The 27,584-nt window shown below is 35.2% G+C and overlaps 1 protein-coding gene across 1 annotated transcript in view; it reads right to left on the reverse strand.

The window, feature by feature from the left end:
- The window catches only part of ADAMTS19 (ADAM metallopeptidase with thrombospondin type 1 motif 19), a 269,389-nt gene that overhangs the window by 39,647 nt on the left and 202,158 nt on the right, over positions 1 to 27,584 (reverse strand). Inside the window, exons 17-19 of the mRNA XM_004279870.3 lie at positions 15,223 to 15,380; positions 11,355 to 11,508; positions 709 to 844 (exon numbers count right to left, since the gene is read on the reverse strand). Coding sequence (XP_004279918.2) covers positions 709 to 844; positions 11,355 to 11,508; positions 15,223 to 15,380 — 448 coding nt within the window. The remainder of the gene's footprint in view (positions 1 to 708; positions 845 to 11,354; positions 11,509 to 15,222; positions 15,381 to 27,584) is intronic.

Raw genomic sequence — 27,584 nt, forward strand, 5'->3', positions numbered from 1 at the left:
CAGCCTTGCTGCAAGCCCACCCCCAAATCATACTAAGGTTCCATTCACCCATCTCTGCTGGTTACTGAGGCGTAGCCTTTCTTTTACACCACTTTACGGTGCTCAGCATTGCGCTTCTATCCCCTACTCATGAGTTTCTTGCCTGCTTTGTTGCTTATTACTCACTGGGGAAGTCACATGGGACCGAAGCAACCAACTTTCGAATAACTAGGACCCAGGTCGGGAATCTGGTGATCAGAGATCAGGAACCAAACAGTTTGCCCTGGGGACTCTGGGGTGAGGAAGTGAGGATCTAGCCTTGGGGACCAGAAGGACCAAATGCTCCCACTGTTGTGTAGGGGACTGGGTCCTGGCCAGTCCCACTTTAGTTTATATCGTCATTGGCAAGTGCTTAAAACACCATTTTGGAGAATTTAGGAATGAGTAGCTGAATTCAACCAAATAACCAGATTTTTGAAGAGGTGACCAACAGGTTACCAAATACTTTTAAATACTCCTCTGCCATCCAGTTAGGAGTTGTCTTCACACTGTGGACAGCAGCTGAAGTTGAAGTCAATCCTAACCGTGGTTTTCTAACACTCATTCCATCAAGTTGATTATCTTTCTTTCTTAGACCTTGCTTATTTAAAGCCTTACATTTTGGTACATATCCACTGCATTGTTTTTAAGAAAATGGGATTTTGTTAATGAGTGGTGGGACAGGGTTACCTTGTTTGGCACGGTTGCTCATTGCACTTGCGAATCTGTGGCTCTGGCTTGGTTAAGTATTTGCATTTCTTATTGTCCACAATGCTGATATTTTTGTTCATGATTTTCGTGCAAGACACTGTTGTCTTCCTTTCTCCTGAAAAGAGCAAAGAAACATAAAAAGAAATGTTATTTTAGGCCTCTGTGCAATGGACTTATTGCATAGTCTTATATGCATGTTTATTCGAGGTATTCCTAGACTTGTAATTTTCATATTTTAAACAAATTTTAGGTTAGATCAATGAGGATGATATTTTTATAATTTATATAACAAAATGTAACTCTAGGCTTAAGGAAGATAATTTTTTTTCTTGTTAGCAATTAAATGGCAAGTTTTATAATACAAAGGGATTATGGTGCATAAGTTGATAAGATGTTATTTAAAGATTTTTATAAAGGACTGTGCCATCTTTTAGCATTCAGTGGTGGAAAGCAGTATTTGTATGAAACCTTTGTGCACATAAATATGCATATAAACGTGTGCACATTTTACCATCTGGCTGTATACCATCAGGGGGTAAGTTATGGGAAGCAAGCTTCTCTTGAATATAACTCAGACTTATATTGTTGTCACTTCTGGTAAAGACCCCAAGAATTCAAGAAATCCTCATTCCCTAATGATTATCCTGTTCTCTAAGAAAAGCCATGGGAGTTTTCCCATTTTCCACCAGCTTTCAGAAAACTGGCTTTTCCCCTTTCTCTGTATGCTGTATTCATTTTGCTTAGAGCCCTATAAGCACACTTGCTTGACGACACTTATTATTTCATCTTACACTGAAAAAGCCTACTACATATGTGCTGATTCTGTTTCTCTAAAAAAGTTTAAATATCTATATAGGATTTAATAATTTAATTTAACTTGTTTGACATTATAAAATAATTAAATCAGCCAATAATTTTAAAGCCAGACAGGTCATGAAGGATTAAGAAAAAAAAATCACAAGTCTTTTGGGTCACTATTGAAGGGCCCATTAGTTAGGAGCTTATGACTACCATGCAATGATAATTAGGAAGCTCAGAGCATTCATACTGGTCATGCCAAACAGGACAGCCTGGGCTTGTGGCAGAGAGGTCACTCCGTTCTTTAATTAACAGAGAAGGAGGCTGGCATCAAGAAAGGATGTAGAGAGAGAGAGAGACAGCTACTTTGAATAACTTTTGAGTATCTTTTACTTTGACTTGAGGGGGATTGGGAGAGACAGGGGTAACCAAGTGGAAGGCAAAAGAATAGAAACAGGTTCAGGATCTTTCCTTGATTACCCTCTCAACAACACTGAGCATAGTCCCATGACAACTTGTAGTATAAAAACATGACTATATCTACATACATATGTGGATTAACTAATAATTATATCTGTGGTCACTGCATGTCATGTTATTGAAAACATTTAGATCTTTAGTTCCATCTTCTAGCATAGGCAGCACAATGTTGGCTAAATTATTTTCTATCTGGAGAATCCCAGAGTTCTGGAGCAATGCAATTTTTTCTATGGGAGCTCAAGACAGACAAGAGTGCCAAGCAGGTAAAAGGTCTTTTCCTTCGAGAGGGAAAAGGCATGCCTTCAACCAGGACTCTGTGGCACTCAGTGAAGGGTGCACCAATGGGCCAACAATGGGGAGGGCCTTGAGATGGACATCCAACCATAGATAAGTAAAAGGTACCCCCCAGGTGCTCCTTTCTCCACCGAGAAGTTGCCTTGGAACAAGGCTGCATGACTTGGCAAATGGAGCATGGGCTGGATTGCGGTCTCTGGGGCAAGGACTTTATGTGGAGTGCCAGCTGCCTAACTAATGCAACAGCCACGTCTCAGAGGTCCACTAGCCTGACCTGTGCAGCTCATGCAGTCAGGTAAGCTTATGCTAATGTGTAGAGGAAAGGCAAACTTATAAGCCCCAGGCAAATGTTTAAGGGCTGTCCAGGCTATTCCTTGGTAGGTCAAGAAGGGTGGGGTGAGGCATTAGACTTAATCATAATAGTGTTCAATACCCACCAACTTCAAATAATTTTCAAATAAGCTGCTAGACAAGCAGAAATGACTTATGATGTTAATTTTTCTTCACAGAAGAAACTGGCTTTACTAGGTAGGAGTTACCTAAATGTGAAAATTTGGGAAGTTTTTGGTCAACTTCCACCTAGTTTCCTATGCCTCAGGTGCTCCTATATGACCTTTATGAAATAGGTGTAACACAAATTTTGTATAATGCTAGCATATGTAAGTATTATTTCTACATGACAATGATGCCTACCTAAAAGTAGGATTAAAATAAATGTTGCTTTTATGAAATATAAATATTAGTTTTAAAATCTAATTTAAAACCTCATAGTTATAAGACACTCTTTTACAGAATAGATGTAGTTGTCTAAACTAATTTAAATTTAATGCTTTTTGCCAACTACAGCACAAAAAGATGACAAACAGACAATACCCAGAGAGCCTTTGCTGAACTTCAGTGTAGCCACAGAATGAGTAACTCAGAGCTAATTACACTGCATTTTTTCCTTTACTCAGAAAATATCTAACCTTAGTTATGTTGGCCCAGAGGTAACATATTGAGCTTTTGAAAAAAATCTTTTAAATATTGATATATCAAAAGAGATACAGGTACTGGTGCCATTACAGGGAGCACCTTACTGGTGCTCTAAAAAAGTATGAAGGCATGTGAGCACGAATTGGAACATTTCCATCTACATTGTAGCAAAGACCCTCACATCATAAGTTTTTTGGCAGCTAGAAGAGGGATTAGCCCTACTTTTTAAAAATTTCATTGAACAAAGACAAGAGAATCAAGAAAAGAAATCTAATGCTCAGTTACAGGCACATTATGCCTATGAAAATACAACTAGGATCTTAAAGCCATACAGAAATGTTATTGTTTGATTTTTTTCTTTTATATAGTTTTATGTCCCAGCCAACAGAGGAAATTTCCATTATAGCATCTAACAGCAGTATTTACAACGCATCCAGTACTGTAGAACCGAGGGATGAACAGAAAGTGATGAAGTAACTGGCCTTCTGCCTGAACCTTGAGTAGCTGCAAGCTGTTGACAGTGTATTATTTGCTTTATGGGAATTAATTTCATCTCTGGGTCATTCCCACTAAATCAGTATTGGGGAAATCTGTTTTGAACATAATTACAAATAAAATACAATAACCATTATATATTCATCTTATTACCAAATTTGGGCAAAATCTGAAAAGGAGGGGTAATTTTTATTTACTGATTCTTTCTTTGTTCTCTGAAGACACTGAACAGAGTACACATTATGTTGTGTTCCTTCTTTTCCAATCTCAGTGATAAATTGATTTTTTTTCTATGCTCTGTATTTAACTCATGAAATGGAAATTTTTAATAAAACTATAGTCTACTCAGGTAGATCACATTTCTAAAACCTGCATCATACATGTAGAAACAATCTGGGGAGTGGGTACAGTGTTTTAATATGCATAACTGAAATTCTCTTTATGTTATGGGACATTTCAAACTTTTAAAAAAATTTTTACTTTTTAGTTTTGAAATAATTGTATACTCACATCTACTTGTGAGAAATAATAAAGAGAATCTGAATACCCTTTTCCAGTTCCCCACAGTGGTAATGACTTGCAAAACTAGAGTACAGTATCACAACCAGCACACTGACATAGATATTGTCAAGATGTACAATATTTCCATCACCACAAAAATCCCTCCAGTTACCCTTTTAGAGCCACACCCACTTCCCCTACCATCCACCACTCAATGAGTCCCGGCAGCTACTAACCTGTTCTCCATTCCTATAATATTTTCAAGAATGTTTTGAAAACTGTTATATACAGTGTATATACAGTGTATAACTTTTGGGGACTGACTTTTTTACTCTGCATGATCCCCTTGGAGGTACATCTTCATTGTTGTATCAATCATTTGTTTCTTTCTACTGCCAACTAGTAACTCCTGCTGTGGATGGACCACAATTTGTACAACAATTCATCCAAATGTTTTACTAAAACTGGGGAAGTCTATAAGAAAGAGACTATATATAGTCATCTGTCTTTACATTCTTCTTTAAAAATTTTTACTTAATTATTTTCTATTGAACTAACAATGACTAGCAAGCAATTGAACCAAAAGTAAAAATACTTTAATGATGAAGAAGGTCTTTTTTCTGAGCACTTCTTAGAGTTACATAATGTCATGTCCTTTAATGTCATGTCATGTCCTTTAATTTTTAGCCATTCTTTTTACATTTCTATAAAACATTTTTTCCCTCAAGGTTTGGGCTTAATATTAAAATGACAATTTCATTTTTATTTTAATAAAAAATTGTATTTTGTATTGTTCATAACACTCAATAAACAATCCAATGTGATCTTGTCATTTCCATACACACAAATATTTTAATGTAATCCCCTAACCTTCAAGTTAAATTTAACTTGAGTGCTAGCATAACACTTAAGTACCTTCACGAATTACCTTCTTTCTACTTTTTTGGTCAAATAATTTCCCACAGCTTGATCCTCATATTTTTCACTCTAGTAATAAACATTCTCACTAACCCCAGGGCCTTTGCAACTATGCATATCCCTGGAAGGCTTTTTACAATTCCCCATATCACTCTGTATGGTGTTTTTTTATTATCTAACCCCTACTAGGTGGATAGTAAATTTTCTAAAAACAGAAAGTACTCATCTTTGAATCATCCAGCAAAAGTGCAAGTACAGTCAGTATTGGTAAAGGAATCAACAAATGAAATATAAACATGTAATTCAAGCTCAAAGTACTTCCTGCACTAAGAGGTTCATCTCAACACTGTGTTTCCTAAGATGGTAAAAAATCATGTGCAAACTAAATGAATAATTATGGGAAATAATTATATATGGCAAATCTAATACATGGATTATTATTTAGGTGTTAAATTCAAGTTTATAAAGAGTTTACATTAATATAAACATTCCTATTAATTTAAGAAAAGAAAGCATCAATAGGATACAAAATAGCACTAAATATTACTAAAACAAAATAATGCAGATATATACTATATATATATATATAAATATATACAAAAATATATTTTGGTGCGTTTTCTTTGGCTAATAACATTTACTTTGGTACATGCAAAGTGCCTGTGAAAGGGAAAAACAGGAAAAAACCCAGCACCCTTCATAAGATACAGGTATTGGTATACTGAAATACTTCCTCAATTTGGACCCCTAAACTTGGATGCCTCCTGAGAACCTGGTCATGGACAAGGAAAGCCATGTCTAGAAGATATCACAATACAAGGTTTACAGCATGAGAGTCATAAGCTAGCAGGATTTGGACTAACGTGAAGAATGTGGAATGCTGACTTATTTTTTTTCCCCTTCAAATTGTATCTATTCAGATTTCTTAAAAGCATGTTTAACTCTTCATTTATTTCAAAACACGTTATTAAATTTGGGGGCCTTCATTCAAGGTTTTATTTCATTAATTCATCTACTAGATAAAAGTCCTAGAGTAATGCAGTTACTGTATATAGTATGTGGAATACGGACTCCACAAAAAACCATCAGATATTATGGAATGATAGATCCCTGATGTCTCTGAAGATGAAGATCATTTCAAACAGTCTTTTATGTCAAAAAAATCCTTTATCCACTGACCCCTACTTCTGAGGTGCCAAAATAAATTTAAAACATCCCTTCAAAGATTTTTAGATATTTTAGAACACCAATGCAAAATAAACATTTATTTCACAAATATGTTTTACGATGTTTGAAAATAAAAGGACTAATATCAATGGCCAATGCTAAAGTACAAAATGATATATCCATTCAAATTTTTCTGGAACTATGATTTGAATTTGACAAGATCGTGATGAAAAGTGTACAAGTTAAACTGCTGGAAAAATTTACTTGAGATCACCAGCATTACTAGATATTTTAAAGTAATATTTCTTCTAAAAGAAGAAGTTTTTATATCTTAGGCTTTTGTTATCTTGTAACAACTGGTATTAATAAATTAATAGAAATGCATAATCAGTTAACTCTTATTTGGGTAATTTTAAAACTTAGTTTGAGATACTGATGTAAAAGATATTGATAAAAATTTAGCTACTGGACATTAGGTTTTTTTTTTTTAATTTCTTTTTCCCACTTATTTCCGGAATGTGATGCCTTAAAATTGTATTAAAAAAAATAACATGTCGAACACTGAAATTTTATACTGCCCTGTGATACTTTATTTGCTCTTTCTTGCTTAATATTTCTGTGAAGTAGAATAGTTCTATTATTCCTCTTTGCTGCTGAAGATAAATTTTACATGAGTCTGTTTCCAATGTTCTGTGCTTTGAACTTACTCTCATCTAATTCATGAATATGCTGAAAGATTACAAAGCTCTTTCTGGCTATAAAATCGACGAAACGGAGTCAGAAATAATGCGATTCTTGAAACCTTGTCCATCCACTTTATTTATGAACTACAAAGGAAAATAATATCCAAATGCCCAGAAATACTTTGGCATTGAAATGAATATACGTCCTATTAACATAGTCAGAGATAATTGAAAACTGTTGACTAAACACAATGGAACAGATTTGAGAGAGAAGGTTTATTCAAGTGCAAATCATATAGAGGTTGCTTATAATTAGGACTATTTTATAAAATAAGTCATTTGAAATAAAAGTAAGGACATATCTAAATTCTTATTTAACATATTAAATAAAACATCTCTTTGAATCCAAAGAAAACCTATGTAGGGTTCCTTTTTATCCACAGCCTCTCCAGCATTTATTGTTTGTAGATGGGAGTGTAAACGGGGACAGCCCCTATAGAAAACAGTATGGAAGTTCCTTAAAAAACTAAAAATAGAACTACCATATGACCCAGCAATCCCTCTACTGGGCATATACCCAGGGAAAACCATAATTCAAAAAGACACATGCACCCCAATGTTCATTGCAGCTCTATTTACAATAGCCAGGACATGGAAGCAACTTAAATGTCCATCAACAGAGGAATGGCTAAAGAAGATGTGGTACATATATGCAGTGGAATATTAGCCATAAAAAGAAACAAAACTGGGTCATTTGTAGAGACGTGGATGGACCTAGAGACTGTCATACAGAGTGAAGTCAGAAAAACAAATATCGTATATTAACGCATATGTGTGGAATCCAGAAAAATGGTATAGATGATCTTATTTGCAAAGTATAAATGAGACACAGACGTAGAGAACGTATGGATACAGAGGGGAAAGGGGGGGCGTGGGAGGAACTGGGAGATTGGGACTGACACATATACGCTACTGATACTATGTATAAAATAGATAACTAATGAGAACATACTGTATAGCACAGGGAACCCTACTTAATGTACGGTGGGGACCTAAATGGGAAGGAAATCCCAAAAAGAGGGGATATAGGTATACGTACAGCTGAGTCAGTTTGCTGTACAGTAGAAACTAACAACATTGTAAAGCAACTATACTCCAATAAAAATTAATTAAAAAAAAAACCAAATAAAACCTATGTAATCTCTAAGGGACATGCTATACATACTTTGTGGAAAGAAATGACACTAAACCCCTGAACTGCTCTTGAAGGAAGTATATAACATGGAGGAAAGAAGACTTGAACTCTGGAGTCCTGGATTCTAACCTTGGCTCCTCCCACGTTGGGCCTGTGACCTTGGGAAGTCTCAATCTCTAATGCACTTCACTTTTCTCATGTTAATAATTATGAAGTTATGCTTAAGAATATCTAAAAGCCCTTCTGACCTTGAAACTAAAATAATTTACATTGAACCTCTATTTCTTAAGACCTGACAATTGACAAAACATATTCTAGGTTGCAATTAATGTGATTTTGGAAAAAATTTTTAACCCTAAAAATTCGCTTGTTCAAACTGAAGACTGACAAGTTCTGTATGTTTACTTCCAAAGCTTTTACTAGACCACAATTATGGCAGAATGAAAAAAAAATGAGTATAATAAAATTCACTGGGCAAACATTTTCCTGTCTAGAGTCTCAGATGTAAACAGATTTTAATGACTGCCTTTCAGTGCAATAACAGGAACCAGCAACCTTTTCATTGCTCCATTTCCAGATAACCCATCATGGAATGGCGGCTGAGTTATATTAAAGAAGAAAGTTCTAACTCTGTGGATCTTCACTTTAAATGTGTTTGTTTCTATTTGTGTTTTTGTTTTTTTATGGATAGGGGATGTGAATCAGAACCCCTTAAATGAAATGGGCCCTGACATCAGTAAGAAATGGGAGAAGCAGAGGAATAGGAATTTGGGTGTACATGGGGTCATCAGCAGGAGAGGACTGAGGACACAGGATCCCAAGTCACATGGTGATAATGGGACCCCAGGGAAACATGGCCAATGAAAATTTCATTGTGCCAAGGGTGATTGCTACAAACTTTTAAATTGTGAGTGACTAGAAATCCTTTTGTTATAATTCCTCTGTACCCCTGGGAGCAAAGTATGCTCTTTATAATGTCTCCCTTCCCCTGCCCACCATGTTGCCTTTGCTCTGGTGACCCCAGAGCTCCAAGTGCTGCAGCAAAAGTTGTTCCTCCCCAGCCTCCAAACCTCTGGATGTTCCCGGTACCCTTTTCCTCTCTCCTGAGGACACTGTTTGTTGCTTCCTTTACCGCCGCCAGTGGGGTGGCCATTTTCTTGCTTACACCCCATACCTTTACATCTAGAGAGCATGGGTGTCCATGCCCCTCACTGTCACCACCAGACCATTCTCCCTTCCTTCTTCCTAAACCTACAGCTTTGGAGCAGACTATGCAGTGCAGTCCCCTTCTTGCTGTAACCGAACACCAACCCCTGATTCAATCTCTCTTTTTACTCTAAGATTTTACCTCCTGGATTATTGTTCTATTTTCTAATACTGCTCCTAACACATTTTTTTGGTAATTATTATAGCCATTTGAATGATTCTTCCAACACTGAGGACTCTCAGTTCTGGGCACACTTCTCTTCCCAAAGATCTGTACTTTCACTTCACTGAAGCCACTAACTCTCCTGGTCTTGTTATTACTAATAACTATATCCCCTCCATACTCTTAGCTCTATTTTCTGTCACCATCTCCTGTATTTCCAGCCCTCTCCCTTAAGTACCCTGAGTCTAAAAGTTCTTTAACTCCACCAGGCCCTAAAATCCATTAGTGCTACCACCTTCTCACTGTCTTTCAAAGTCCTTTGTATTTTTAGTTTCCTCCTTATGCAACTAAATTCCATGGCCAATCATTTTCAACTCCTTACATACAACCTCAGGTCAAGCGGATTCTCCTTTTGTTTTATTACACTCACATGGCAATTCCAAAACTTGTACCACAAGTGCATCTGTATGCTGTACATAGCTGGAGGGTAAGTATCATTATGATATGTATGTCAAGCTAAATTCATGACTGTCAACTTCAAGTGGACCACCAATGCTACCATAAAGTCAAAATACATGTACCATTTCATTCATTCTCTCACTCTCTTAAGTGACCACTCCACATCTCCTCTCTTTTCAAAATTCTCATATCTCCTTTCTCACCTTTAATAGCAGCAAAATGGCCTTTACTGAAAAATAGATGCAACCAAAAGAGTACCACCACAAGTTTCCAACATCTGCTTCTGTTCAAAATACTGTATTTTCTCCTGTTACTAGTGATGGGCTCTCCATATTTCTATCCAAAGCCAACTATTCCATTCCATCCATCCTGCCAACTTAAGGATATCACTCCAGAAATTTTTTGCTCTCTCCCTTGCACCACTAGTTTTCTGTTCTATTCTAGAAAACTCACATTGGGAAATCATCATGTATAATTTCCCCTATTAAAAACAACAACAAACTCTTTGATTCATATTCCCTTCCAGCTAATGCCACATTTCTCTGCTTTCTTGTTTCAGCAAAATTTCCTGTTACCTTTAGTCCTTTCTTCAATTCATCACATGCTATTTTCTCTTGAATTCACTCCACTTAGTCTTTTGAGCCAAATCATTAAAAGTAATTTTGACAGAGTCATCATTGACCTCTATGTTTCAAATATAAAAATATAATATCTTTTGAAATACAATAAATATATTTGAATGTAATAGTCAATTTCAATGCACATTATTTTTGACTTATTAGCAGCTTTTGATACAGTTGATCATTCTCTCTTTCTTGTAATAAATACTTTCTCACTTGCCTTACAGAAAAGCATTCTCATTTGCATGTTTTTTCTCCAATGTTGTTGGCTACTTATTTTAATATGCTTTGTTGGTTTCTTCCCATCTCTCTGAACTCTAAATGGTATAGTGTCCCAAGTAAATATAAAAGTGTAAGTATATGACATAACAACCTGTATGGTGTCTAGGGCAGCCCCCATAAGTGTTAATATTTATGCAAAGCAATGCAATGAGTGACCATATTGAGTGACATATGTAACAACTCTACGTAGCCTTTCTTCAATTCATGCCAGTTTTTGCTGCAAAATAGTTCAGGGATTTAGGCACTAAACGTGTCACAAAAAACTTTCAGTTTCCAATCCTTTATGGAGTTTGAAATTTTAGATAAGGGGTTATGGACCTGTCTTAATTATCAATGGTTAATCAGAAAAGAAGCTGGTTTGGAAAGGTAAATACTGAAAAATACTTCACCTCCTCCACACGTGGCATCGCAATCTTCCCAGCCTGTGTGTGTCCACATGAAAAGGGGTTCAGGTGCTTTGGAGCTCTGATTCTCTGGTACAGGGTCTGATGGGATAGTGTATTCATAATGAAGACCATAATTCTGGTCTTGAAACAGCAGCACCTATAATATATAAAAGTGATCAAGGCAGATGGATCAAAGTAGAGCATATTCAATGTAAAGCATAAAACTAAGGATACGAATACCTTAAAATGCTTTTTGCATGGTGTGCATGCTCCTTTAATACATAGTAGACTTGAGATATTATGCTTAAATGTTAAAATTGTCCTACTTCTGAAATCACTGGAGTTACACACTTACCTTTGAGCTAAAGACAGCATGAAAAAATAGCCCACCTGAATAAGGTCAGAGATACCACATCACTTTCTCCCAAGTTGATGGACTAGACAGTCTCTCAAAGCATGGTACAAGTATGAGATGACTTTAGTAAGGGGGACAGGGACATGCGTCCTACATAATATCAAGATATAACCCACGATCTAATATCAAATGAAGCCGTTCCACTCATATAAAAGAGAAAGATGAATAATAAGTCGCTGTGTCAACAGAGGAAGAGAAGATTTTGGAAATCATTTCACTCCATAAGGGTAGAGAACTTCTAAGCCAATTAGAGGACAAGAATTTTATTCCATGTATGCTTACAGTTTAACTTTGGCAAGGTTACTAATTTTCCATTTATAATAAAGATCATTTCCTTTGAAAAGAAATTTACGTTAAAAAGAACTTCTAACTGCAAATTAACTTAATAATGGTACAGTTATGTACACATATGTAAACAGTGTAAGAAACCATAAAGGATGTATGAGAATGATTGAACTTTGGGCTACATGGACTAAACCATAAGCAGGGACCATGTCTGCTTTGTTCTCCCATGGTACCCAGTATCAAGCTAAGAACTGCATCATCATGGGCAAGCATACATATTTTAAATGAAAGAAAAATACCTGAAATATACTCATTTTAAATAAAAGAATGAATGAGAATATATGTTTCTTTATAAATACATTTTCACCAAATATGTCAAACAAGCTCATGGAATATATCACTTCTATGGATCTGAGGATTTATGAAAGCAGTCTATATGACACGCTGTGATGTATAAAAACATATATATCTAAATTTTAAATTATGTTGAAGTATTAGAAAACTTAAATATTTAATCTGTATCAAGGTGGTTGTAATGACAGGTTACAGAGTTAACAATAGGAAAAAATTTAAATGAGCCCAGGGTTAATTTTCTTTACTTCTTTTTCTTAAGATTCTGCCTCAATATATTATCAGAAATACTAAAATACATTTTAATATATGGATTGGGGAACTAGTATGATGACATTATAAATCAACTATATCAACAATAAAAATAATACTTTAAAAATTCATATATACTAACATACTGGATACTACTTCTAAGTATATCACAGTGCTTATTTTGGCTTTAAATATCTCATTTCATGTTGCCAGTGACTTTTCAGCTAAATGAGTTAAAAAAGAGAGAGATGGACTCACCTTGTTTATGGAAATAAACAGACTATTACATGATTTTCAAATTGATGAAATGAACATATAAATAAATTATTTGCCAACTTATTTAATTAAGTGAAATCATGTCTTTTTTTCTTAAAAAACTACCTTTTCATCGATAGAACTTTAGATTGTCCTTGAATACCTAATGCCATTTAAAATAAAGACATTGGCTACAAAATCATTAGCTCTTTCTTAAACCATTTGAACTTGGCAGTATTCTTTGCAAGAAGGAAAGTGTGACCGCGTTACAGTTGAGGGGCACATACTGAAGCATGGCAGCAGAAGGTATTGCCTTTCAAAATTCAGTACCAGCTTTCAATCTGTAATGTCATTAAAGAAAAATATCTTAGAAGTGCAGTTTTCCTTGGATTACTGAATAAATCCAGGTCACATAGATGCCTTCTTTTAGACATAGTTCACTGACTTTAATTATGTTTCATGCTTCCAGGAAAAACCTTGGTAATTACCAGTCAGATTAAGGATTCTGCAGCAAGGAAACTCCCTCTGCCCAACACTGAGGTCTCACATATATTGTTTTAAGATTCTGAATTAGAGGCTCACTAAAAGAGCCTCAGTCTTCTTCCATTAAAAAAAACCGTAGTTTACATTAATGTAATAAGGGAGGCAACCTGATGGCGTTTTCTGCAGCCCAATCATTAAATAAATGTTTGTTGTTGATAATGTTGTTATTCTAAGTGACCCAGTCATGGAAAGAGCCAGATATTGGTTATACAATGTTTGTTTAGTCATTTTTTTTTTTTCCTCTCTCCAGATGGCAGAGGGCACAGACTGGAGTTTCCAATTTAAATTAAATAAAAGGATCCAGAGGAACTGTGGGGAAATGAACAAAATAATTATTTAAAGTATATGCATACTCATGATCCAAGGCTGTCTGGTGTAAAGAACTTAGATTTAAGCTTTGCATCAGGAGAGGCAGCATAGAAGATGGATTAACACCTAGTTTATTCAAAGCTAAGTAACTTACTGGGAGGCACTGAGCACAGTATTTAACCTTTTACATACTTAGTGTTTTCTAATCTGTAAAATGGAGTAATAATAATACATACTACACAGGGTTATTTTGAGGATTAAGTGCTATGATGAACATAAAGCACTTTTGGATAGGGTCTGACTCTCAGTGCTTGATGGTGTATATTATTACTAGTATTAAGATTCGGAACAGAAGGCCCCCATGCAACTCACCCTGCTCCCTTTATGCATATTCCTGTTGGTAAAGTCTATTGACTGCAGTTCTCTAAAACATTCTTGAAATGTGGTCAGTGGACCAGCAGTAGTGGCATCACCTGGGAGATGGTTAGAAATGCAGGTCTCAGGTTCCTCCCCAGAATATGCATTTTACCAAGAACCCCAGGTGATTTGCAGGCATGTTAAAGTAGGAAAAGCAAATCGGCCAGTATGAGATTTGAACCTCTGGCTGCTATACTGGAAACACAGATGTCTCCAGTTGAGGAAGAATTCAACTTTAATTGTGTGGAGATATTAAATAATGTGGCACACTACACTCCAAATAAACAGTCAGTTGGCTGTATTTTAGAGTTGTTTTTATGTGTGGACTCAAAGAGGTGTTGAAGTGTGTGAATCTCAGACTTTGCCACCAGAAGAAAAAACTCCTGAGCCATTAGCATTGACTGCAATGATCAAGGTCAAAAGAGGTATGTGAACCTGCCATGAGCAAGGGCGCAGAGCCCCAATGTCCTGATTCTTTCACTCCAAACTCAGACCTAGTCTTCTGCTACATGGTAAAGAAACTTATTATCCCAAGCATTCAAATTATCATAATTCTTTACAGGAATCACTTAACCTAGTAAGAACACAATGGGGTAATTGGAAGCCTTGTTAGATATTTACCAAACGTTTTCCCCTGGGACCAATACCATTTTATCAAAGGTATTTTATACAGATTCAGGCAATGCCCATTTCACAGATGTATGAAATGTTACGGTTTGCCATATTATAGCACTCTCTTTATAGACATCCACTCTGGTTAGTAAACATATGCTTTTAGGGAAAGAGGAACCTTATTGCCTGCTAATTCACTTCTACTGTGAGTCTGTGAATTCCCTAAAATATCGTGTTCCTTTCATAATAATTTCCATTTTTAGACATCTTGATTTCGAACACATTAAAAAACCCTAAAAACCCACCTCTTAAATAATTTTAAATGTTTACTTGACAATTCAAATTTGGAAAAAAGATAAGAGAAGGCACGGTGGGAATGTCCTTTGTCATAGGAAGCTGATTATGCAATGTTATCGATTCGTTCCCTCATACCAGGAGGTGTAATGGTGATGTAGTAGGACCTTTGGCGGAGATCTTCTCCCAGAGACCTCGTCTTACATAATGGACAGTAGTTCCCGCTAAGTTGAATGCTCCAGAGTGTTCAATCTTCCAGTCACTATTAATAGACTGTTTTCCAGTGTCTCGGAGAGCTATAAAAAAGTTATAAAATATTATGAGATTAACAAGTCAGCATCATTAATCACTACCCACTTTGCATGATTTTGTTAAAAGCATTTCATTCATTTCTAAACTAAATGGTCAACGTTCCCTGATGCAAAACATGAGGCATCTCCTCTTTGGGAAAGCCTGCAATCACAGCAAATGCCATAGGAAGTTCTCCTTCTCTCCTGAAGCTGTCCACAAACCATACAGTCACGTTTATCCTTGCCTCCTCCAACCTCCTTTGAACACTCGATGTCTATAACCTTATTTTGTGTCCCTTAATCATTTATTCTTTAACAACATATTATTATTTTAAAGGCTATGTGTGTCTATGTTGTCTATGCAATGATCCTATGAACAATGTGAAGGCTGGTACTACATCTTATACATGCTCTGTATCTCCTATGCCACCCAGGAAAGAGTGTGATGACAGAAAGATCATGACACGGAATGTTAACAGATCAGAATGACAGGGTTATGTTCAATACAAAACAATTCAAAGATAATGTATTAGTTCTAAAAACAGAACTCAGAACCTTTAAACATCCCTAGTTTGTGATTTATTGTGTACAAGAATGGAGGATAAATGCTAATTCTCACCCACAAACAGCCATCATTTGTATGAAATTTTGTGGAGTAACTTTGTTTACCTATACTTTTTTTTCTCTTTTTCTTTTTTGACCTGATCTGTGCTACTATTTAAATGAGATTCATAACATGGAAGTGACATGCCATGATTATCATTTAAAATTAAGGATACCTTATGTTTTTTCCAAATGATTTTATTTTTTATTTAAACTTTAAACTCTCCCCTATATTTGAATTTCTCTTTCAAAAACATTTACATGAAGATTCATTGAAGGTTTTTATGTCATAATGCTATGAAAATGTTTTGATAATAAGCCAATAAATCTTCCAAAATATTATTTAAGCTAATCTCTATTTATTGAATGTTTGAGGAGTTCCAACTTTTTAATATTGTAAATAACGCTCAGATAAATACACTGTACACTAAATATTTGTATACCTGAATACTTCCCTTGGATAGATTCCCAGATTTGGAATTACAGAGTCAAAGAAATCAAACATTTAAAGATTTGGAAAAACAATTTCAAATTGATTTTCATAAAGTTTGCAAGAATTTATGCTTTCATAACAGTGACTAAGAGTGTCCATTTCTGAACAACTCCTTGAAAGCACCTTTCTCTTGTATAATATTTAATCATGCCTAAATCATTGCTTATCAAGCATCCTCTATAAATCAGGAAATACTCAAAGTTCTGGGACTTCCCAAATGAACAACAGAAATATGTTCTCCGGCTTCATAGAACTTATCATCTAACTAGCAAACCAGATATTAATCAAGTCATAAGTAACCAACTAATTATAATTACGCTGAAACTTGTGAGGGAGGAATCAGGAAAGGCTTGCCTGAAGGATGTCATTTATGGAGGATGCTAGCCAGGGGAAAAAAGAAGCAAGAGTGTTCAAGACTGAGGGAACTACAGATGCCAAGGTCACCACCGCAGCTTGGTGAGAATCAGGTAGCAAATGTGCAGATGCCACATGTACTCAAGTGGATCATGAACTCATGAGGCTGGAGAGTAAGGAATAGCCAGACCTTATAAGCCTTGTTAACTTTTAGAGGCTTTTTCCTAAGAATAAATATAAAACTATACAAGATTTTGAACAATATTGTACAGAAAAGGGACTTGCATAGGACAAATTTGTATAGAGAAGACAGAATAGTAGCCCAATGGAAAGTAATGGTGGCTTGGCTCAAGGTAGTAGAGAAGGGTGCAAAGAGGAATTTAGGAATGAAATTGATAAAATATGATGATGACTTGGTTGTCCTGTGTGAAAGGAAGTGTCAGAGATGATGCCAGGTTTCTAGTATGAGAAACAGTGGGTTATAAAAGCAAACAGTGAGATTGGAAAGGCTAGCAAAAAAAAATGATTGAGGAGAAATATCAGGATTTGAATTTTGAACAATCCAGTTTTTTAGAAAAGTCTCTTTTTGCTATTGATGTTAAAGATATTTTTCATTTGCTTATTAGTTATTTGCCTTTTAAATTTAAATTAATTAAGCAAATTATAAATTATCTGTGAAGGTTTTTTGGTCCACTAAGAGATTTTTCTGGAGTTTATATTCTAATTATTATAAGCAACATGTTAATAGAAATATTGAAATTTTACCTCTTAATTTCTACCAAGTAATATCTTTATCACATACTGCATATAAAGTAGAATGTTTTAGATAAAATATTAAGCATAAATATTTTCAGATGTATGAAAAATATACAAGTACTAATGTTTACCTTGAATTTTAAACTTGAAAGGGAAATATGTTGCCAGAAAACTCTCAACACTTTGCAAATAGCTCTTACCATCTACAAATGGATATACTTCTGATAATGCTAGATTGATTAAAAAAATAATGATTTTGCCTAAAAGGTAAAGTACGCCCTTGTATTTCTCTAAGGTCTATTAAATATTCTGAGAGTCTTTTTGGCCTAGATTTGTACTGCGGCCAGTATAATTCCATTCTTTTTTCCTGTATCTCAACATATATTCATAGCACTATTACAAAGGAATATTTCCTGAAAATCTCTAAGAAAAATGCCTTAAAAACCTTTTGTGGTGACTATAGCATAATGTTGAGACTCAACTGGTATTCTGGAATTCAGCGTTCCCCGCCCAAATGCCACATGCATGTATCTGAAAACCCACACAATTTATAAGCTTAAGAGCAACCTTATATGCAGACTCAATACTCTGGGTGTGTGGTGTTTCCTGGTTTTGGTTTTTAATTCATTAGCTTTAAAAACGTTTTTAGAAAATCAGTTTCTGGCCATAGCTGAATAACTGGAACTGCACTATCTCTCCCCCTGTAAACAACTAGAAAACTAGACAGTATATGAAACAACTGTTCCCAGACACTGGACAATGGACAACAGAGAACTGTGATCCCTAAGAGCAGGAGACCCAATGCTCTCTAAAATTACTTGACTTTCTGCCTGAAGATATTTAGCAGGCCCCACCACAGAGAGGGGGAACTCAAGCAGAGCACAGATAACGAGGGCTTCAGCGAGATGAGGACACAGAGAATGGAGTTCAAACTGGCTAAGGCAGTTGGAATCTGTTTTATTGAGTACTGGAGAAGACGGAGCAACACAGCAACGAGCTTCAAAATATTTCATAAGCTGACATAGTGTGAGGGACATAACCTAGAGGATTTCACTTATTTATGCTTGCTGTGTAGAGACCGCCATCCTATTTAAGCTGCAACAGCCTCCTTATATACTCTCACTGTTTACACATAACTATCAGCCCTATCATTTATCAGTTCATCTTATTGTCTGTCTTTGAGCCCTTAAAGTCTTTCGTTTCCACTTTTACGTCTCTTTTGGACGTTACCTTAAACCTTACTAGTTTATGTAATGACCCAAGGGAAAGAAATGGGAATAACCAGGTACCTGGCAGGTAGGACACAATAGAGTTTTGATAGGACACAGGGAATTTGGGCAGCGGGGTGGGGGGTAGTGTCAAGTGTATGCTATTTCACAATTATTTTTTTGTTTTCTATTACAGAAGTTAACTACCTTCTAATTCCTACAACACTATCCATTAACATCAAGCAGCATGGTATTACACCAAATATTGGCAACTTAAAACTCCTACAACAGAATTTCTTAGAGCCACTCAAAAATAACTGTTTCATTTGTTTCATCCTTCATCTGTCAAAAATTTTTGTGGCAGAAACTATCATGGTAGTTTAAAGGAGAATGATCTGTTTACTTGCACTATTCTTTTAAAGTCTTGAGTTTCTGTAAATCCTATAGTTAACTGATAATTACTAAATTCTTAAGAAACAAATGAAGTCTTTTTTCCTAAAAGTTCTGGTATTTTTCAAGGAAACGAAGTGAACCATTAACAAACAATGCATTTTTTTCTATGATACAGTAATTAGGAAAACCAACCAAAATACGAATATGATAAAAGCAAAAGAAAAAAATCTGCAAAGGTGTTCCTTTGAGCCTGAAACTAAATATTTTACTAAGTTGCAAATAAGTGGGGTGAAATTCCGCAAGGCTGGGAAAAGAGTAATTACCTAGGACCTGTAAACTGCATAACTACTGGAGCTTGCGTAGGGTTAGAAGACAGATGCATTCTATGCTATCAGAGTGAAGGTATCTTACTGAACATACAGACTCTTCAGAGGAGAACCTAGAAAGGCTGCATATTAGAAATAAAGCTGGTCTAGTCCTAGAATAAAGGCTCCCTGAAAAGGGAGTGTAGGCACAAAAATTATTTGAAGACACAGTGTTCAAAATTTTTCCAAATCTAATATACACCATAAACCTACAGATCTGAGAAGTACATTGGAACCCAAACAGGATAAGCATAAAGAAAGCCATACCAAAGCACAATACAATCAAACTGCTGGCAAACAATGATAGCGAGAACAATCTTAATAGTGGCCATATTTAAAATAGATAACCAACAAGGACTTACTGTATAGCACAGGGAAATCTACTCAATATTATCTACAACCTCAATGGGAAAGGAATTTGAAAAAGAATAAATACATGTATATGTATAACTGAATCACTGTGCTGTACACCTGAAACTAACACAACATTGTTAATCAACTATACTCCAGTATAAAATAAAAAGTTAAAAATATAAAAGATAAAAAGCATGGAATCATAAAAAAAATAGTGGCCAAAAAGAAACAGGCATATTAGATATAGCGGAAAAAAGATTTAAGAATTCCCTGGATATACCATTACAACGAATGCAAGCCAGAAGACAATGAAACGTTACCTTAAAGTGAAAAAAACAAAACAAAATATAGAATTCTATATTCAGTGAAAATATCCTTCACATATGAAGGTGAAATAAATATACTGTCAGACAAACAAAATCTAAGAAATTTGGCTGCCAGCAGACTTGCTCTACAAGAAGTATTAAAGGATGTTCTTCAGGCTAAAAGAACATGGTTCTAGATGGAAACAGGTGTCTATGTGAAGGCATGAAGAATGCTGGTACTGGTAAATGTACAAAAGTAACTAAGCAGGTCCTTATTAGTTGTCTATTTTATAAGGACCTACTGTATAGCACAGGGAACTCTTCTCAATACTCTGTAATGACCTACATGGGAAAATAATCTAAAAAAGAATGGGTATATGTTTAACTAATTCACTTTGCTGTACAGTAGAAACTAACACAACATTTTAAATCAACTATCCTTAAGTAAAAATTTAAAAAAATTAAAAAATAAAATAAAATAAATATATAATTTTTTCATTAATAAGTTCTTTATAGGGGCTTCCCTGGTGGCACAGTGGTTGAGAGTCCGCCTGCTGATGCAGGAGACACGGGTTCATGCCCCAGTCCGGGAGGATCCCACGTGCCGCAGAGCGGCTGGGCCCGTGAGCCATGGCCCCTGAGCCTGCGCATCCGGAGCTTGTGCTCCGTAATGGGAGAGGCCACGGTGGTGAGAGGCCCGCGTACCGCAAAAAAAAAAAAAAAAAAAAAAAAATTTCTTTATAGTATAATTAACTATTTAAAGCATAAATAGTTACAATGTATTTTGGCACTTAAAGTATATGTAAAAATAAGTTGATTATATAAAATGTAGAAATAAAATGTATAATAGCAAAGGAGGGGAAGGAGGAAAAGGGAACTCAACTGTTTTAAGGAACGTATATTACATGTAAAGTGGCACAATATAATCTGAAGGGAGACTATAATAAGTTAAAAACTTATACAGTAAAGCAATCAATGAAAATATAAAACATGAGCTATACATGGCTGATAAGCAAATAAAGGAGATTAACAGACTACTAAAAAAAAAAAATCCAACAGAAGCCAGATTAAGAGGAAAAAAAGGAATAGAAAGGAATGAAATACATAGAAAAATTCAATATTCACATAATTATATTATGTTTAAATGTACTATGATATTAGTTAGGATAGATTATCAGGCCAGAGGGCCAACTATATTCAATTTACAAGAATGTACTTTAAAAATGAAAGACAGGGAGAGCAAACCTAAAAGGCAGAAAGAATTAAGCATGCAACACCAATCAAAAAAGATGTATTGACTACATTAATATCAGATAGCATGGACATCAGGTCAAGGAATATTCTAAGATCAAAAGATAATTTTAAAAAATGTCATTTAAATTTAAATTACTTTAAATGTAAAATCTCAAATGACATTTAAAATTTATTAAGGAGATAATAAAATCTTAAGTGTATAACAAAGCATCAAAATGCACAAAGCAAAAACTAACATAATTGAAAGGAGATATAGAAAAATTCACAGTTTTAATCAGAGATTTCAATATTTCTCTTTCCTTAGATGATAAAAGAAGAAAATCAATAAGAATATAGAACACCTGAACCAAATGGAGCCAACCGATATTTAGAGAAGAGTCAGCAATTGCAGAAGATAATTTTTTTTCAAGTATAAACGAAACATTAACCAATACAAGCCATAGGCCATGAAACAAGTCTCAGCTGAAATCAGGCAGTACAGATGACCCTTGAATGTATATGTGAACTGCGTGGGCCACTTGTACATGGAAGTTTTTAAATGGTAAATACTTCATTACTTACTACATGATCTCCCATCCCCACCTCCCCTGATGTTTGAATTCACAAATGCTGAACTGAATCGCAGATAGCGAGAAACGGTATATATGGAGGAAGAGCCTATGTGGAGGTCTGACTATAAATTATACTAGGATTTTCGGCTGTATGGAGGGTAGGCGTCCCTAACCCCCATGTCGTTCAAGGATCAACTGCATATTCTCTTTCCATGCAGATTTAAACTGGAATCAATAAAATATCTACTAGAAAATCTACAAATATTTGGAAATTAAACAATACAGTTACAAATAACCCATGAGTCAAAGTAGAAACCACAATGAAAATTTGAAAATATTTTAAACAAACAGTATGACCTACAAAAATTGTGGAATGCAGCTAAAGCAGTGCTTAGAAAAACTGTCATATTAACAAAGAAGGACTAAAATCAATTACCTAAGTTTCTAACTTAAAATGGTATTAAAAAAATCGATTTAAACCTAAAGTAAGTAGGAAGAAAATAATAAAGACCAAAAGTCAATTGAATAGAAAGCAGATTAACAATAGATGCAATTAATGACACTAAAAGGTGGTTATTTCAAAAGATCAAAAACGGATAAAACTCTAGTTTGACTGATTAGGAAAAGAAGACAAAAATTAACAACATCAGAAATGAGAGGAGAAATATTGCTATAGTGCATATAGACACTGTAGTGTTGTAAGAACATATTATAAACAACTTCAAGACAATAAACTTGATAAGTGAAATAGATAAGTTCTTTGAAGACACCAATTACCAAATCTGTCACAAGAATTAAAAGAACATCTGACTAGTTATAAACACACACACACACACACACACACACACACACACACACACACACACACACTAAAGAAATTAGGCTGGGATTCAAAAACCTTCCCAGAAAGAAAATACCAATGTTCAAACACTTAAGGAAAAACAGTACCAGTTTTATACAAAATTTACTATAAAATAGGAGGAGGGGCACAAAGGCTCTCCCAATGTACTGAAAATCTTATTTTTCTTAAGGCAGGTAATAAATATAAACATTTGTACTTCACTGTTTCCTTTATAACTAACTATTGGTTAAGAATATTTGTTTCTATCTATTAGAAATTCATGAAAATTACATTTTTATATATTCTAGATACAAATTCTTTTCATGATAAATTTATTGCAAATATTTATCTCTGAGACTATGGCTTGCCTTTTTATTTTCTTAATGATGTCTTTAAAAGAACAGTAGTTTACTTATTTATTTATTTAATTTGTATTCAATTATTTTTCAAATCCCACCTTCTCTTTTTTTCTTTTTAACATTTTTATGGGACTGTAATTGCTTTACAATGGTGTGTTAGTTTCTGCTTTATAACAAAGTGAATCAGTTATAAATATATATATATCCCCATCTCTCTTCCTTCTTGTGTCTCCCTCCCTCCCACCTGCCTATCCCACCCTTCTAGCTGGTCAAAAAGCACGAGCTGATCTCCCTGTGCTATGAGACTGCTTCCCACTAGCTATCTATTTTACATTTGGTAGTGTATATATGTCCATATATATACACTGCCACTCTCTCACCTTGTCCCAGCTTACCCTTCCCCCTCCCCCTGTCCTCAAGTCCATTCTCTAGTAGGTCTGCGTCTTTATTCCCATCTTGCCCCTAGGTTCTTCATGACCATTTTTCTTTTTTTTAGATTCCATATATATGTGTTAGCGTACAGTATTTGTTTTTCTCTTTCTGACTTACTTCACTTTGTATGACAGACTCTAGGTCCATCCACCTCACTACAAATAACTCAATTTCGTTTCTTTTTATGGCTGAGTAATATTCCATTGTATATATGTGCCACATCTTCTTTATCCATTCATCTGTCAATGGACACTTAGGTTGCTTCCATGTCCTGGCTATTGTAAATAGTGCTCAATGAACACTGTGGCACATGACTCTTTTTGAATTATGGTTTTCTCTGTGTATATGCCCAGTAGTGGGATTGCTGGGGCATATGGTAGTTCTACTTCTAGTTTTTTAAGGAACCTCCATACTATTCTCCATAGTGGCTGCATCAATTTACATTCCCACCAACAGTGCAAGAGGGTTCCCTTTTCTCCACACCCTCTCCAGCATTTATTGCTTGTAGGTTTTTTGATGATGGTCATTCTGACCAGTGTGAGATGATACCGCATTGCAGTTTTGATTTGCATTTCTCTAATGATTAATGATGTTCAGCATCCTTTCATGTGTTTGTTGGCAATCTGTATATCTTCTTTGGAGAAATGTCTCTTCAAGTCTTCTGCCCATTTTTGGATTGGGTTGTTTGTTTTTTTGATATTGAGCTGCATGAGCTGCTTGTAAAGTTTGGAGATTAATCCTTTGTCAGTTGTTTCAATTTGCAAATATTTTCTCCCATTCTGAGGGTTGTCTTTTTGTCTTGTTTATGGTTTCCTTTGCTGTGCAAAAGGTTTTGAGCTTCATTAGGGCCCATTTGTTTACCTTTGTCTTTTTTTCCATTTCTCTAGGAGGTGGGTCAAAAAGGATCTTGCTGTGATTTATGTCATAGAGTGTTCTGCCTATGTTTTCTTGTAAGAGTTTGATAGTATCTGGCCTAACATTTAGGTCTTTAATCCATTTTGAGTTTATTTTTGTGTATGGTGTTAGGGAGTGTTCTCACTTCATTCTTTTACATGTAGCTGTCCAGTTTTCCCAGCACCATGTATTGAAGAGGCTGTCTTTTCTCTATTGTATACACTTGTCTCCTTTATCAAAGATAAGGTGACTATATGTGCGTGGGTTTATCTCTGGGCTTTCTATCCTGTTCCATTGGTCTATATTTCTGTTTTTGTGCCAGTACCATACTGTCTTGATTACTGTAGCTTTGTAGTATAGTCTGAAGTCAGGGAGCCTGATTTCTCCAGCTCCGTTTCTCGTTCTCAATATTGCTTTGGCTATTCGGGGTCTTTTGTGTTTCCATACAGACTGTGAAATTTTTTGTTCTAGTTCTGTGAAAAATGCCAGTGGTAGTTTGATAGGGATTGCACCGAATCTGTAGATTGCTTTGTGTAGTATAGTAATTTTCACAATGTTGATTCTTCAAATACAAGAACATGGTATATCTCTCCATCTATTTGTATCACCTTTAATTTCTTTCATCAGTGTCTTATAATTTTCTGCATACAGGTCTTTTGTCTCCTTAGGTAGCTTTATACCTGGGTATTTTATTCTTTTTGTTGCAAAGGTAAATAGGAGCATTTTCTTAATTTCACTTTCAGATTTTTCATCATTAGGGTATAGGAATGCAAAGAGATTTCTGTGCATTAATTTTGTATCCTGCTACTTTACCAAAATCATTGATTAGCTCTAGTAGTCTTCTGGTAGCATCTTTAGGATTCTCTATGTATAATATCATGTCATCTGCAAACAGTTACAGCTTTATTTCTTTCCTGATTTGGGTTCCTTTTATTTGTTTTTCTTCTCTGATTGCTGTGGCTAAAACTTCCAAAACTATGTTGAATAAGGGTGGTGAGAGTGGGCAACCTTATCTTCTTCCTCATCTTAGTGGAAATGGTTTCAGATTTTCACTTTTGAGGATGATGGTGGCTGTGGGTTTGTCATATATGGCCTTTATTATGTTGAGGAAAGTTCCCTCTATGCCTACTTTCTGGAGGGTTTTTACCATAAAGGTGTTGAATTTTGTCAAAAGCTTTCTCTGCATCTATTGAGATGATCATATGGTTTTACTCCTTCAATTTGTTAATATGTTGTATCATGTTCATTGATTTGCATATATTGAAGAATCCTTGCCTTCTCTGGATAAACCCCACTTGATCATAATGTATGATCCTTTTAATGTGCTGTTGGATTCTGTTTGCTAGTATTTTGTTGAGGATTTTTGCATCTATGTTCATCAGTAATATTGGCCTGTAGTTTTCTTTTTTTGTGACATCTTTGTCTGGTTTTGGTATCAGCGTAATGGTGGGCTTGTAGAATGAGTTTGGGAGTGTTCCTCCCTCTGCTATAGTTTGGAAGAGTTTGAGAAGGATAGGTGTTAGCCTTTCTCTAAATGTTTGATAGAATTCGGCTGTGAAGCCATCTGGTCCTGGGCTTTTGTTTGTTGGAAGATTTTTAATCACAGTTTCAATTTCAGTGCTTGTGATTGGGCTGTTTATATTTTCTATTTCTTCCTGGTTCAGTCTTGGCAGGTTGTGCATTTCCAAGAATTTGTCTATTTCTTCCAGGTTGTTCATTTTATTGGCATATAGTTGCTTGTAGTAATCTCATATGATCCTTTGTATTTCTGCAGTGTCAGTTGTTACTTCTCCTTTTTTATTTTAATTCTACTGATTTTAGTCTTCTCCCTTTTGTTCTTGATGACTCTGGCTAATGGTTAATCAATTTTGTTTATCTTCTCAAAGAACCAGCTTTTAGTTTTATTGATCTTTGCTATCATTTCCTTCATTTCCCTTTCATTTATGTCTGATCTGATCTTTTTGATTTCTTCCCTTCTGCTAACTTTGGTTTTTTTTTTTCTTCTTTCTCGAATTGCATTAGGTGTAAGGTTAGGTTGTTTATTCAAGATGTTTCCTGTTTCTTAAGGTAGGATTGTATTGGTATAAAATTCCCTCTTAGAACTGCTTTTGCTGTATCCCATAGGCTTTCGGTCATCATGTTTTCGTTGTCATTTGTTTCTCGGTATTTTTTGATTTCCTCTTTGAGTTGTTCAGTGATCTCTTGCTTTTTAAGTAGTGTATTTCTTAGCCTCCATTTGTTTGTATTTTTTACAGATTTTTTCCTGTAATTGATATGTAGTCTCATAGCATTGTGGTCAGAAAAGATACTTGATATGATTTCAATTTTCTTTAATATCAATTAAGTCCATGTTGTTTAATGTATCATTTGAAGCTTGTGTTTCCTTATTTATTTTCATTTTGGATGATCTGTCCATTGGTGAAAGTGGGGTGTTAAAGTCCCCTACTATAATTGTGTTACTCTCGATTTCCCCTTTTATGGCTGTTAGCATTTGCATTATGTATTGAGATGCTCCTATGTTGGGTGCATAAATATTTACAATTGTCATATCTTTTTCTTGGATTGATCCCTTGATCATTATGTAGTGTCCTTCTTTGTCTCTTGTAATAGTCTTTGTTTTAAAGTCTACTTTGTCTAATATGAAAATTGCTACTCCAGCTTTCTTTGATTTCCATTTGCATGGAATATCTTTTTCCATCCCCTCACTTTCTGTTTGTATGTGTACCTAGGTCTGAAGTGGGTCTCTTGCAGACAGCATATATATGGGTCTTGTTTTTCTATCCATTCAGCCAGTCTATGTCTTTTTGTTGGAGCATTTAATCCATCTACATTTAAGGTAATTATTGATATGTATGTTCTTATTACTATTTTCTTAATTGTTTTGGGTTTGTTATTGTAGGTCTTTTCCTTCTCTTGTGTTTCCCACCTAGAGAAGTTCTTTTAGCATTTATTGTAAAGCTGGTTTGTTTGTACTGAATTCTGTTAGCTTTTGCTTGTCGGTAAAGTTTTTAAATTCTCCGTTGAATCTGAATGAGATCCTTGTGGGGT

Source organism: Orcinus orca, chromosome 3 (genome assembly GCF_937001465.1).
Source record: "Orcinus orca chromosome 3, mOrcOrc1.1, whole genome shotgun sequence".
Classification (NCBI taxonomy): domain Eukaryota; kingdom Metazoa; phylum Chordata; class Mammalia; order Artiodactyla; family Delphinidae; genus Orcinus; species Orcinus orca.